A 15,170-nucleotide genomic window follows, 5' to 3' on the forward strand; every position below is an offset into this window, starting at 1 on the left:
ATTAAAAAGACTGACCACAGCAAGTTGGCAAGAATGTGCATGACACAGAACTCTCATACAGTGCTGGTGGGAATGCAAAATTAAAATTACTTTCGAAAACAGTTTGGAAGTTTCTTACAAAGTTAAATGTACACCTATTATATGATTCAGCCATTCTACACCAAGATATTTACCCAAGAGAAATGAAAGTATACGTCCATACATAGACTTATTCATGAATGTTCACAAGCAGCTTTATTTATAAAAGCCAAACACTGGAAACAGTTCAAATGTCAACATTTGGTTAATGTCAAACCATCAACAATCGAACAGATAAACAAACTGTGGTACATCCATGTAAGGGAATACCATTGAGCAATAAAAATGAATGTATAATTGATACAGACTACATGAAAGAATCTCAAAATAATTGTGCTGAGGGAAATTTATAACAGAAAGTAGATCAGTGGTTGCCTGGAGACAGAGGAGGAAGGGCAGGGAAGAGGGAGAGGGAGTAAAATGCTGTATGAGGAAAGTTTTTGGTTTGAATATGTTCATTATCTTAATTATGATGATGATTTCAGGGGTATATAAATATGTCGAAACTTATCAAATTGTACACTTTAAATATGTACAGCTTATTGTATGTCACTTGTACCTAAAGAAAGTTGTTGAAAATGTGTTTCAATGGATTTTTACAATACTTTTCCTGTAAAAAATATTTATAAAAGGGTACTGAGAAACAAGAGTAAGTCTTCAGTGCATGCATACTCCTAGGTGGTCAGTACTTACTGCATATGTATTAGTCCAATGTTTTACCACTTCTTGGGATCGGAAATGCATTTCTTTCTTTGCCCTTCTTTCTGCACGAAGGCATGCTGCTTCTCTTGTCAAACTGTCAAGGCTGTCTCGAATCCTTTCCCACTCACTTTGTGGAATTATGGTGACCTGCCGAAGATCTACTTTGCTAGGTAGAAGAGGTGGATAGACAACTTGATCTTCTTCAGATTTCTTTTTCTCTAATAAATTTTTAAAAATGAATGTTAAAGACTTTCAACAGGAGTTTAAGTGATATTTTTTCCCAGACATTTCTATATTGGCATGATATTTGGAAATTGTTTCAAATATTAATGTTATTCTTAACTTAAGAACAGCTGGAATTAAGTGGAAAGTATACAAGACCTTGAAATCAGAAGACATAGATTTGAGTCCTCACTTGGTCCTTTCCTTACCGTGTAAACTTGGGCAAGTCATTTAACTTCTTGGAACCTTGGTATCAATATCTTTAAAGTTGAGATCAATAATACCCACCAAAACAGGTTGTTACAAAAGCATTTTTCAAAGGTAATCAAGTAGGGGTTTATAAATGGATAACTTTGGGGCCGTTCATCTTCTGGGGTTGTAGACATTGCGACTGACTCTATTCAACTCCTTCCTAATTGAGTAGCAGCAGAGTTTGGAGAACAGACTACAGTCCCAGGGTGGGCCTGATTAGTTTAAGAATATTTGTATCCCCTTTGCCAATAATTATTTCTGTAATAAGCAAATAAACAGGAGAAGAGGTTTATTTGAGACTTAGAAAAGTCCGTTCTTGTTCTTCTGGGAGAGACATCCAAGAGTGACTTTCAGGTCAGCTCTGGTGGCCTAGTGGTTAAGTTCGGCGTATTCTATTTTGGCAGCCCGGGTTTGGTTGCTGAGTGTGGACCTACACCACACATCTGTCAGTGGCCACGCTATGGTGGCGGCTCACATACAAGAAGAGGAAGATTGGTAGTGAATGTTAGCTTAGGGCGAATCTTCCTCAGCAAAAAAAAAAAGTGACCCTCAAGCTAGATACGAACAAGGAAGCATGAAAGTCAGATAGGCAGTCATCCTATGAGCACAAGAGGAAGCAGCCTTAGGATGAAGCTATAACTGTCAACCACAAAGAAGAAATAAAAGAAGAACCTGGGGCAATGAAGATCTCATTATGCTGCTAGATCATTCAGACCTGTTATAGAAAAAATAAATTTCCTTATTTTTTGTTTGTTGCTTTGTTTTTTTGGTGAGGAAGATTCACCCTGAGCTAATATCTGTTGCCAATCTTCCTCTTTTTTCGCTTGAGGAAGAGTAGCCCTGAACTAATGTTTGTGCTGATCTTCCTTTATTTTGTATGTGGGATGCCTCCACAACATGGTTCATAAGTGGAGTAGGTCCACGTCTGGATATGAACTTGTGAACCCTGGCCGCCAAAGCAGAACATGCAGAACTTTAACCACTTGACCATGGGGCTGGCCCCTAAATTTCCCTATTTTCAAATATAATTGAGTTGTGTATTCTGTTCTATAAATTCAAAAGAATCCTAAATGATACAATGGAGCTCACAACAGCTCTTCTCTGAGAAATACTCCTATTCTTTTAATCAATTGAAGTTCTTAATTAAGAACAACCAAATTCACTCTAGCTAGTTGAAGTAGAAAAGGAATTCATTAAGGGATATTAGGCAGCCTTCTGAATTTCTCAGACAGCCAGAAAGTTATCCTTGGAAGCTATACATGCAAAACATCACAAAAACACATCATGAGCTTCCAGTGAAGGCTCATAGCAACCGGCATTGGGTAGATATGTCAACTTCCCCACTTGCAACTTGCCCCACTGGATACTATGTATCTGAACCTTCACCACTATTGCCTCTGAAACTGGCACACTTTTGTTGCCACTCTCCCCAGAAAATGGATTCGACATGCTGTTTACCCCTCATATCACTCTCTTCAGAATATAAACCTAGCACATGTACAATTGACTGGTTGAGTCTTGGTCCCATGCCTGCACCCTTGCTGCAAGGAGGCAGTAAAAATGCATTCTGCCTTCTACTTAAGGAGGAAGAACTTGTAAAGATGAAATTCACCAAAACGGAAAATGCATTTGAAGAATGATGGGTAGCCACAAGCATAACAAAGGTAGTAATGCACACTGAGTGTGTGGACTCTGACTGAAAAAAAAAAAATAGAAAAGATCAATGAAACTAAGAGCTGGTTCTTTGAGAAGATAAACTGACAGACCCTCAGCCAGACTCACTAAGAAAAAAAGAAAGAAAGCTCAAATGAATAAAATCAGAAATAAAAGAGGAGAAATTACAACAGACACCAAAGAAATACAAAGGATTATAAAAGAATACTATGAAAAGCTATATGCCAACAAATCGGATAACCTAAAGGAACGGATAAATTCTTAGAATGATACAACCTCCAAAAACCAAATCAAGAATAGAGAATCTGAACAGACCAATCACAAGTAAGAGATTGAAACAGTAATCAAAAACCTCCCAAAAAATAAAAGTCCAGGATCAGATGGCTTCTCTGGTGAATTCTACCAAACATTCAAAGATTTAATACGTATCCTTCTCAAACTATTCCAATATATTGAAGACCACTAGATGCTTCCTAACTCATTCTCTGAAGCCAACATTACCCTGATACCAAAACTAGACAAGGAAAACTACTGGCCAATATCACTGATGAACACAGATGCAAAAATCCTCAACAAAATATTAGTAAATCAAATATAACAATACATTAAAAGGATCACACACCATGATCAAGTGGGATTTATTCCAGGGATGTAGGAATGGTTCAACATCCGCAAATCAATCAATGTGATACACCACATTAACAAAATAAGGAATAAAAATCACATGATAGGGCTGGCCCAAGGCATAGCGGTTAAGTTCATGTCCTCCACTTCAGCAGCCTCAGCTTCACTGGTTCAGATCCCAGGCGCAGACATATGCACCACTTATCAAGCCATGCTGTGGCAGCATCCCACATACAAAATAGAGGAAGACTGGCACAGATGTTAGCTTAGTGACAATCTTCCCTAAGCAAAAAGAGGAAGATTGGCAATAAATGTTAGCTCAGGCCCAATCTTCCTCACAAAAAAAAAAAAAGAAAAAATCACATGATAATCTCAGCAGATGCAGAGAAAGCATTTGACAAGACCCAACAGCCATTTCTGATAAAAAACTCTGTATAAAATGGGTACAGGTAACTCAACATAATAAAAGCCATATATAACAAATCCACAGCCAACATCATACTCAACAGTGAAAAACTGAGAACCGTTCCTCTGACAACCGGAACAAGACAAGGAGGCCCACTCTTGCCACTCTTATTCAATGTGGTACTGGAAGTTTTAACCAGGGAAATTAGGCAACAAAAAGAAATAAAAGGGATCCAAATTGGAAAGGAGGAAGTGAAGATCTCACTATTATGGATGACATGATTCTACATATAGAAATCTCTAAAGAATCTATAAAAAATCTATAGAAACAATCAATGAATACAGTAAAGTTGGAGGGTACAAAATCAACATAGAAAAATCAGTTGCATTTCTATACACTAACAAGAAACTAGCAGAAAGAGAATTCAAGAATAAAATCCCATTCACAATCACAACGAAAAGAATAAAATATCTAGGAATAAATTTAAGCAAGGAGGTGAAAGACCTATTTACTAAAAGCTATAAGACATCATTAAAAGAAATCAAAGAAGACATAAAGAAATAGAAAGATACTCCATGCTGGTGGATTGGAAGAATAAACATAGTTTAAATGTCCATATTACCTAAAGCAATCTACAGATTCAATGCAATCCCACTCAGAATCCCAATGACATTTTCCATGGAAATAGAACAAAGAATCCTAAAATTTATATGGAACAAAAGGCCCCAGATAGCCAAAGCAATCCTGAGAAAAAAGAACAAAGCTGGAGGCATCACAATCCCTGACTTCAAAAATATATAAAGCTATAGCAATCAAAACAGCATGGTACTGGCAGAAAAACAGACACACAGATCAATGGAACAGAATTGAAAGCCCAGAAATAAAACCACACATCGACGGACAGCTAATCTTTAACAAAGGGGCCAAGAACATACAATGGAGAAAAGAAAGTGTCTTCAATAAATGATGTTGGGAAAACTGGACAGGCACATGCAAAAGAATGAAAGTAGGCCATTATCCTACACCATATATAAAAATTAACTCAAAATGGATTAAAGACTTGAATGTAAGACCTGAAACCATAGAACTCTTAGAAGAAAATATAGGCAGTATACTCTTTGACATTGGTGTTAGCAGTATCTTTTTGAATACCATGCCTACTCAGGCAAGGGAAACAAAAGAAAAAACAAACAAATGGGACTACACCAGACTAAAAAGCTTCTGCACAGCAAAGGAAACCGTCAACAAAATGAAAAGACAACCAACCAACTGGGAGAAAATACTTGCAAATCAAATATCTGACAAGGGGTTAATTTCCAAAATATACAAAGAACTCATACAACTCAACAACAAAAAAATGAACAACCCAATCAAAAAATGGGCAGAGGATATGAACAGATATTTTTCTGAAGAAGATATCACAGATGGCCAATAGGCACATGAAAAGATATTCAACATTACTAATTAATAGGGAAATGCAAATCAAAATTACAATGAGCTATCACTTCACACCTATCAGAATGGCTACAATTAACGAGACAAGAAATAACAAGTGTTGGAGAGGAAATGGAGAAAACGGAACCCTCATACACTGCTGGTGGGAATGCAAACTGGTGAAGCCAACATGGAAAACAGTATGAAGATTTCTCAAAAAACTAAAAATATAAATACCATATGATCCAGCTATTCCACTACTGGGTATTTATCCACAGAATACGAAATCAATAATTCAAAAAGATATATGCACCCCTGTGTTCATCACAGCATTATTCACAATAACCAAGATGTGGAAGCAACCTACATGTCCATAAATGGATGAATGGATAAAGATGTGGTATATATACACAATGGAATACCACTAAGCCATAAAAAAGGCAAAATTGTGGTATTTGCAACAACATGGATGGACCTTGAGGGTATTATGCTGAGCGAAATAAGTCAGACAGAGAAAGACAAATACCATATGATTTCACTCATATGTAGAAAATAAACAAACAAACACATAGACGAGGAGAACAAATTAGTGGTTACCAGAGGAAAAGGGGGTGGGTGGAGGGCAAAAGGGGTAAAGGGGCACATATGTATAGTGACAGATAAAAACTGGACTGTTGGTGGTAAACAAGATGCAGTCTATAGAAACTGAAATATAGCAATGTACACCTGAAATTTACATAACATTGTAAGGCAATAGACCTCAATAAAATAATTAAAAATAAAAAAAGTGTGTGGACTCTGGAGACAGACTACCTGGACTTTTTCTGCACACACCACATGCGAACTATGCTAACCCAGACAAAATTCCTTAACCCTCTGAGTCTAATTCCTTAACTGCAAAATGAAGATATTAATAGTATCTACTTTAAATGGTTGCTATGAGAATTAAATTAATATATGTAAAGAATTTAGAATAGTGCATGGCACACAATATGTTCTCAATAAATATTAGCTATTATTATTTTTACTATTTTTATTAGGAGAAGAATGAAACAGAAGTAGAGAGAAAAGCAGAAGCAAATCACATGGCTCTCGAAAGAGCGAAGGATAACTGAGGGGAAATCTGCCAAGATCCATTAGATTCTTCTAAGGGTTTGTATTAAGACTGATGGGAGTAAGAAGTTGGTTGTTAAGGTAAAGCTGCCTTTAGAACCACAGGCACCATCTCACCTACCACATACCAAGCCTCCACATGCAGAATAAAGCCAAGCAAAGCTGAGAAGTAGAATAGTGTCCTGGATCGAGTTATACGTAATTCCCAAACACATGAGCCAAAATGTTCCCCTTTTGTTTTAACTACTGTGAATTAGATGAGTGACCTATAACCAAAGAGTCCTGATCAATCCTTAGAATCCTTAGAATCTTGTAACAAATTTCCTTTGTTTTGCCTAAACTGACTCAACTTGGTTTGTATTACTTGCAATTAGAGGCTGACTAAACAAAGGCCACTCAGTTAAACCATCTACATTTTGATTAATATATTGTTAGGCAAATTAATATCTTTCTCTGACCCAAGAGTCATTCTAATTCTTTAAGATGTGAAATAAAAGGGAGAAAACTTAACTCACCAAAATACTAACGAGGCTGGGTAGACCCAACAGCCCACACTGGCAGGAGCTGCTGCCTACAAAGTGTACAGTGGTGAGCAGGAGTTGGCAGCAGTGGCAGGAGAGCAGGATGTCAGAAAGCTGTGTGGTGTGCAACGTGATCCCTCATCTATGACACCTCAATCTTCAGTAGAGTAACTGCACCCATGAAATGCTTTGTTCAAGATCACTTCATGGACTCTGACACAGGAAGAGAACCAAGAGAACCAGCACAAAAGCAGCAGAGAGGGCAACCACAAAGAAAGAAGAGAATCTACAGAAAGTCTGGGAAAAGCTTTTTACTATTTCAGGCCACTGAAGTTGAGCCAAGTTCCCCATATCTTTGAGGATCAGGAGAACCCTGATTGCTATCAGAGCTATGGATGATTTCATATATCCGTGCTTTAATCCACCGGGTTGATGTACAGTTCAGTTCTCAGAGGGCAAACTTATTTCCAACGTTCCTACCTCACAGTGGCTTTCATGCAAGCTAATAGTGGCTGTTAGAAGATTTGAACAGGCCATAGTTGAAAGAAAGGGGAAGAAAGACAGATGGACAGAGACAGAAAGAGAATATGAATAGGCAGATTCTCAAGGAGCAGAGAGAGGAGTAAAGCAGTGGCAGGTGATGTAAGCATATCTAAAATCAGTCCATGTGCCTGTCATTGACACATTTTCTATGCTTTACAAAATCTTTTTTTTTAATTGAGATATAATTCACATATCATAAAATTCGTCATTGTAAAAGGTAAAATTCAGTGGTTTTTAGTCTATTCACAAAGCTGGGCAACCATCACCACCATCTAATCCAGAACATTGTCATCACCCCAGAAACGAATCTTGTACCCATTAGGAGTCATTCTCCCCATTCTCTCCTCTCCACAGCCCCTGACAACCACTAATCTATTTTCTGTCTCTATAGATTTGCATATTCTAGACATTTCATAAAATGGAATCATATAATATATGGCCTTTCATGTCTGGCTTCTTTTACGCACATAATGTTTTCAGGGTTCATTCATGTCGTAGCATGTATCAGTACTTAATTTCTTTTTATAGCTGAATAATATTCCACTGTATAGATGTATCACATTTTGTCGGCATTTGGGTTGTTTCTACCTTTTGGCTATTATGAAAAATGCTGCTACGAACACTCATGTATAAGTTTTTGTGTGGAGGTATGTTTTCAATTATGTTAAGTATATACCTAGGAGTAGAATTATAACTCCATGTTTACCATTTTGAGGAAGTGTCAAACTATTTTCCAAAGTGGCTGCATCATTTTAAAATTCCCACCAACAATGTGGGAGGGTTCCAATTTCTCCACATCCTAGGCAACATTTGTGGGGGTTTTTTCAGCCATCCTAGTGTGTATGAAGTGGTACCTCACTGTGGTTTTGCTCTGCACTTCCCTGATGACCAATTATACTGACCATCTTTTCATGCACTTAGTGGCCATTTGCATATGTTCTTTAGAGAAATGTCAGTTCAAATAATTTGTCCATTTTTAAAATGGGCTGTCTTTTTATTACGGAGTTCTAAGAGATCTTTATAATCTGGAAGCTAGATCTTTATCAGATATATGATTTGCAAATATTTTATCTCATTCTGTGGGTCATCTTTCCACTTTCTTGATAACTATATATATAGAATAGATATGTCACATGTTCACATGTTATCTGTGAATATGGATAGTTCTACTTCTTACTTTCCAAGCTGGATGCCTTCTGTTTTGCTTGCCTAATTGCTCTGTCTAGAAGTTCCAGTACAATGTTAAATAAAAGTGGTGAATGTGGGCAACCTTGTCTTGTTCCTGATCTTCAGGGAAAAGCTTTCAGATTTTTGTGATTAAGTATGATATTGGCCATGGGTTTTTTACAGATGCCCTTTGTAAGGTTAAGAAAATTTGTTTCTATACCTAGTTTGTTGTTTTTTATCATAAATGGATGTTATATTTTTGAAATGCTTTTCTGTGTCTATTAAGATGATCATGTGGTTTTGTCCTTTATTCTATTGATATGGTGCATTAAATTAGTTTTCAGATGTCAAACCAACCTTGCATTTCTAGGATAAATCCCATTTGGTCATGGTGTGTAATTCTTTTTATATTTTGCTAGACTTGGTTTGCTAGTATTTTGCTGAGAATTTCTGCATCTATACTCATAAGGATATTGGTCTGTAGTTTTCTTGTGATATCTTTAGCGTTGGTATTGGAATAATATTAGTCTCATTGAATGAGTTGGGAAGTGTTCCCTTCTAACTTTTTTTAAGAGTTTGTGAAGGAGTGGTGTTACTACTTCATTAAACTTTCAGCAGAATTCACCAGATAAGCCGTCTGGGTTTTTCTTTGTGGGAAGTTTTTCAATTACTAATTCAATCACTTGGTAGAGGTCCATTCAAATTTTGTATTTCTTCTGGAGTCAGTCTGAATGGTTTGTGTCATTTTAGGAATTTTCCCACCTCATCTAGGTTACCTAATTTTTTGGCATACAATTGTTCATAATGTTCCCTCATAATCCTTTTTATTTCTGTAAGTCAGTAGTAATGTCCTCTTTCATTCCTGCTTTAAATAATTTGAGCCTTCTCTTTTTCTTAGTCCACCTTATAGCTTGCCAATTTTGTTGATCTTTCCAAATAACCAACTTCAAGCTTGTTGATATTTTCCACTGCCTTTCTATTCTCTAATTCATATTTCCTCTCTAATCTTTATTATTTCCTTCCTTTGCTTGCTTTGGCTTTTCTTTGTTCCTTTTTCTAGTTTCTTAACGTGTAATGTTAGGTTACTGATTTGAGATCTTTCCTTTTAAAAAATATATTGTGATGGTTAATTTTATGTGTAAAATTGGCTGGACTCTGGTGACCAGATGTTCAGTCAAACGCTAGTTGAGACATGGCAGTAAAGGCATTTTTCAGATGTGATTAGTATTTACAATCAGTTGGCTTTAAGTAAAGTACAGGCATACCTTGGAGATATCATGGGTTCAGTTCCATACTGCAATAAAGCAAATATCACAATAAAGTGAGTCACACCAATTTTTTGGTTTCCCAGTACATATAAAAGTTATGTTACACTATACTGTAGTCTATTAAGTGTACAATAGTATTATGTTTAAGAAAACAATGTACATACTTTAATTGAAAAATACCTTATTGCTAAAAAATGTTAACCTTCATCTGAGCATTTAGCAACTCAATCCTTTTTGCTGGTGCAGTGTCTTGTGAAAAATGCAATTATCTCCATAGTGCAATAAAGGGAAGTGGAATAAAATGAAGTATGCCTGTAGATTACTCTCCATAATATGGGTAGGCCTCATTCAATCAGTTGAAGGCCTTAAAAACAAAGACTGAGGTTTCCCAAAGAAGGAATTCTGCCTCCAGATTGCAACACAGAAATTCTGCCTGAGTTTCAGATTCAAGACTGCAACATCAACTCTTCCCTGAATCTCTAGCCTGCAGATGCCCTGTGGATTTTGGACTTGTCAGCCTCCACAATCAAATTTAAAAATTCCCTAAAATAAATCTCAATCTCTCTCCCTCTCCCTCTCTCTCTTTATATATATATATCTCATTGTGGTTTTGATTTGTGTGATTTCTTCTTTGACCCATTTTTTTATCTAAGAGTTTAATTTCTATATATTTGTGAATGTCTTTATTGATTTTTAATTTTATTCCTTGTGTTTAGAGAATATATATGTATGATTTGTATCATTTTAAATTTATAAATGTTTGTTTTATGGCCTATCATATGGTCCATCCTAAAGAACGTCCCACATGCATTTGAGAAGAAAGTATATTATGTTCTTGTTAAGTGTAATATTCTATAGATGTCTATTAGATCTTGTTGGTTTATAGTGTTGTTTAAGTCTTCTATTTCTTTCTCAATCTTCCATCTAGTTGTTCTAAACATTATTGAAAGGGGGGTACTGACATCTCCAACTATTATTTCATTGTCTAATTCTCTCTTCAATTCTGTCAGTTTTTGCTTCATGTGTTGTGGGGCTCTGTTGTCAGATGCATATATGTTTATAATTGTTATATCTTCTTGATGAATTGATTCTTGTATTGGTATAAAATTTTCTTTGTTTCCAGCAACAATTTTTGTCTTAAAGTCTATTCTGTCTAGTATTAATATAGCCTCTCCAGTTCTCATTTTTGGTTACTACTTACATGATATATATATATATATATATATATATATATATATATATATAATTTTTTTTTAACATTTTATTTTTCCTTTTTCTCCCCAAATCCCCCCAGTACATAGTTGTATATTATAGTTGTGGGTTGTCTAGTTGTGGCATGTGGGACGCCACCTCAGCATGGCATGATGAGCAGTGCCATGTCCATGCCCAGAATCCTAACCGGCAAAACCCTGGGCTGCCAAAGCAGAGCACATGAACCCAACCACCTGGCCACGGGGCTGGCTCCCTACACGATATATTTTTATCCATCCTTTTAATTTCAATCTATTTGTGTCCTTGAAAATAAAGTGAGTTTCCTGTAGACAACATACAGTTGAATAATGTTTTTTTTAAATCCATTCTTCTAATCTCTGTCTTTTGACTGGAGTGTTTAATCAATATTTAATGTAATTACTGGTAAAGCAAGATTTATGTCTGCCATTTTGCTGTTTTCTATTTGTTTAATGGCTTTTTTGTTCCTCTGTTCCTCCATTACTTCATCTTTGTGTTAAGTAGATACTTTCTATTGTACCATTTTAATTCCCTTGTCCTTTCTTTTACTATAATTTTTTTAGTTTTTTTATAGCGGTTACCTTGGGGATTAGAATTAACACCTTAGTTTTACAATTTAGTTCAGATTAATACCATATTATTTTCAATAGTTTACAAAAACTTTTCTTCTATGTAGTTCCATTCTCTCACCTTGCCTTTGCACTACTGTCATACAAATCACAACTTTATACAGTGTATGCCCATAAACACAGATTTATAGTTATTTCTTTTACGGTTGTCTTTTAAATCAGAAGAAAAAAAAGTTACAAAAAGAAAATACATTTATACTTTCTTTCATGTTTACTTATGCAGTTACCTTTATTGGTGCTCTTTATTTCTTCATGTGTATTTGAGTTACACTCTAGTGTCCTTTCATTTCAACCTGAAGGATTCCTTTTAGTATTTACTGTTGGGTAGGTCTGCTAGCAATGAATTTTCTCAGTTTTTCTTTATCTGGAAATATCTTAGTTTTGCTGGATGTAAAATTAAGTCTTTTTCTTTCGATACCTTGAATATGTCAACCTGCTGCCTCTAGCCTCCATAGTTTCTTATGAGAAATCAGCTGCTAACCTTATTGAGGCTCACTTGTATGTAGTGAATCATCTCTCTCTTGCTGCTTTCAAGATTTTCTATCTCTGGATTTTGACAGTTTGACCATGATGTGTCTGGTTCTGGATCTCTTTCAGTTTAGCCTGTTTAGAGGATTAATGAACTTCTTGAATACGTAGATTAACGTTTTTCATCAAATTTGGGAAGTTTTTGGCCATTACTTCTTCAAATATTTTCTTCTACCCCTTTCTCTCTTCTCTTTCTAGGACTCAAATTATATTTATGTTGGCATAATTGCTGGTGTCCTATATTTGTCTGAGGATGTGCTCATTTTTATTCATTCTTTTTTCTTTCTGTTCCTCAGATGGGATAATCTCAATTGACATACCTTCCAGTTCACTGACTGTTTCTTCTGCAAGCTCAAATCTACTATTGAGCCCCTCTAGCGAATTTTTCATTTCAATTATTTTGCTTTTCAACTCCAAAATTTCTATTTGGTTTCTTTCTATAACTTCTCTCTCTTTATTGATATGCTCTATTTGGTGAGACAGCATTCTTTGTTTTGTTTTGGGTTTTTTGGGTTCTTGTTTTTTTTGTTTGTTTTTTGTGGGGTTTTGTGGTGAGGAAGATTGACCCTGAGCTAACATCTGTTGCCAATCTTCCTCTTTTTGCTTGAGGAAGATTGCCACTGAGTTAACATCTATGCCAGTCTTCCTCCACTTTGGATGTGGGATGCCGCCATAGCATGGCTTGATGATCGATGTATAGGTTCACACCCAGGATCCAAACCTGCAAACCCTGGCCACCAAAGCAGAGTGTGTGAACTTAACCACTGCACCACCGGGCCAGCCCCTGAGACAGCATTCTTAATACATTCCTTTAGTTCCTTTGACTTCTTTTAGTTCTTTAAACATATTTACAATAGCTATAAATTTACGAAAGCAAATTGTTTAGTAAGTCTAACAACTGGGCTTCCTCAGGGACAGTTTCTATTAAAATCTTTTTCCTGTATTAGAGCCATATTTTCCCTTTGCACGCCTTGTCATTTTTGTTGAAAACTGTACACTTTAAATAATATGTGGCAACTCTGGAAGTCAGATTTCGCCCACAGCCAGAGTTTGCTGTTGTTGTTGCTGTTGCTGTTTGTTTAATGATTTTCCTGAACTAAATCTGTAACGTCTGTATTCTTTGTTGTATGTGGCTATTGGAATCTCAGCTTGGTTAGCTTCATTGTCAGCTAATGATTGGACACAGTTCCCTTAAATTACTTAAATTTGTTTCCTTAAAGAAGTCTCCCACCCTTTGACAAGGAACTCTCTGTGAGTAGTGCAGCATGACTTTAATGCTCACACAAAGTTTAGAACTCTGTCTTGAGCTCTACTTCTTTCTTGCATAGAGCCTGAAAGTCAGCCAGAGGTGAAAGCTTCAGGCATTCTCAGGTCTTTCCTGGGAATGTGCATAGCCCTATGCATACATTTGGCATTTTGGATTCCCAGGAATATGTAGGGAGCTTTTCAAAGCCCACTATGGACATCTCATGTCCCAGGTATTTCTTTCAAGTTTTTTGGTCAGTTTGTTGTTTACACCCAACTGTTATGACTACCTCAGGCAATCGTGATGTTAAAAAATTGACACTGATTGTTTTAACAACATACCCAGTGAGTTCTGAGTCAGGTCAAACAAAGACAAGCCTTGCAAGTGGGTTTTCCAATGAACTGCCAGACAGGTCAAATAATAACAGTTATCTGGGAAATGGGCTGTGAAGGGGGTTCAACCCTGTTCTGTCCCCTCCACAGGTTGCTAAGCCACTGGATTTCACTGTGATTGCAGTGGTTTTCTAGATTACCACAGGGCTGGGAGAAAAGTATCAGACTAGGGCAAGTTAAAATGCCAAAAAATTCAATGCTGTTACCAAGATTCACCTATTTCACTTGCTAAAAAAATCCCCCAATTGTTGCAAGCCTTTGGTTAATTTCCTGAGTTCTCAGAAAGCTGATTTCGACAATTTTTGCTAGTATTCTTTTTGATGTAATGGAGGAGAGGATTTTTGGATACCTGTGACAAATTGAAATGGCAAGCAATAGGATATATTAGAGTATATGAGGAAGCCATTTGGTATAAACCGAAATTCGGCCTGACTTTGTTTTTTCCAAAAGGGCCTGACTGTGGCCATTGAGCATGCATTGTATATCTGCTTAGACATTTTGAGATAAAGGTGCAACTTCCCTCCCCCTCCCAACGTTGGCATCTCCTTAAAGATTAAACATCTTTCCTTAGGCTGGGAACTGATTGCAGCGCTCATCTGTGACCACCCAGCTCAAGGCAACAGACCTGCCACCCTGCTGTGTTCATCGAGACAGCAGACCTATCTGCTGTTTCCATCAATCACTGTGCCGACAGAGCAGCCTCGTGACTATCGTAAAAGGGACATATCAATCATATGTGAAACATCCTCTTTGAGGGTATATAACCACCCTGTATACCCCCACTTCTTGGGAGTGCTCTGTTCCTTTGTGGAAAGACTCTCCCGGGTTATAATCCTCACATTTTAGCTCAGAATAAACCGACCCAAATTTTCATTTATAGATTGGTTATGGATTATTTTCGTCAACACCTGTATTCTACCATTCTGGCTGATGTCACTCCACTAGATCTTTAGATAATTACATGTTTTACAGATAGCTGTCTACATATCTGAACCTCTCTCCTACTTCACCCTCTTCTAAATGGAGATTATAATTTAACAGTGGGATTCAGATGGAAACTTGTGGACCAACTGCCAGAAAACATTATTTAACACCTATCAGGTACATCTAAGTCTTTTAGTGCAGTACTGCATATACAGGA

General features: G+C 36.6%; 1 protein-coding gene across 6 annotated transcripts in view; it reads right to left on the bottom strand.

The window, feature by feature from the left end:
• CFAP210 (cilia and flagella associated protein 210) overlaps nt 1-15,170 on the bottom strand; it is a 40,616-nt gene that overhangs the window by 24,318 nt on the left and 1,128 nt on the right. For 2 of the 6 annotated variants that reach the window (XM_008525174.2, XM_070580095.1), the window contains exon 2: nt 772-998. The exons of 1 other annotated variant lie outside the window; for it this stretch is intronic. In XM_008525174.2, the coding sequence (XP_008523396.2) occupies nt 772-998 (227 nt within the window). Of the gene's footprint in view, nt 1-771; nt 999-10,001; nt 10,031-15,170 lie in introns of all 6 variants that reach the window. 3 more of the 6 variants (XM_070580094.1, XM_070580097.1, XM_070580093.1) reach the window with 2 other exon arrangements.

This window comes from Equus przewalskii, chromosome 17, assembly GCF_037783145.1.
Source record: "Equus przewalskii isolate Varuska chromosome 17, EquPr2, whole genome shotgun sequence".
NCBI classification, from domain to species: domain Eukaryota; kingdom Metazoa; phylum Chordata; class Mammalia; order Perissodactyla; family Equidae; genus Equus; species Equus przewalskii.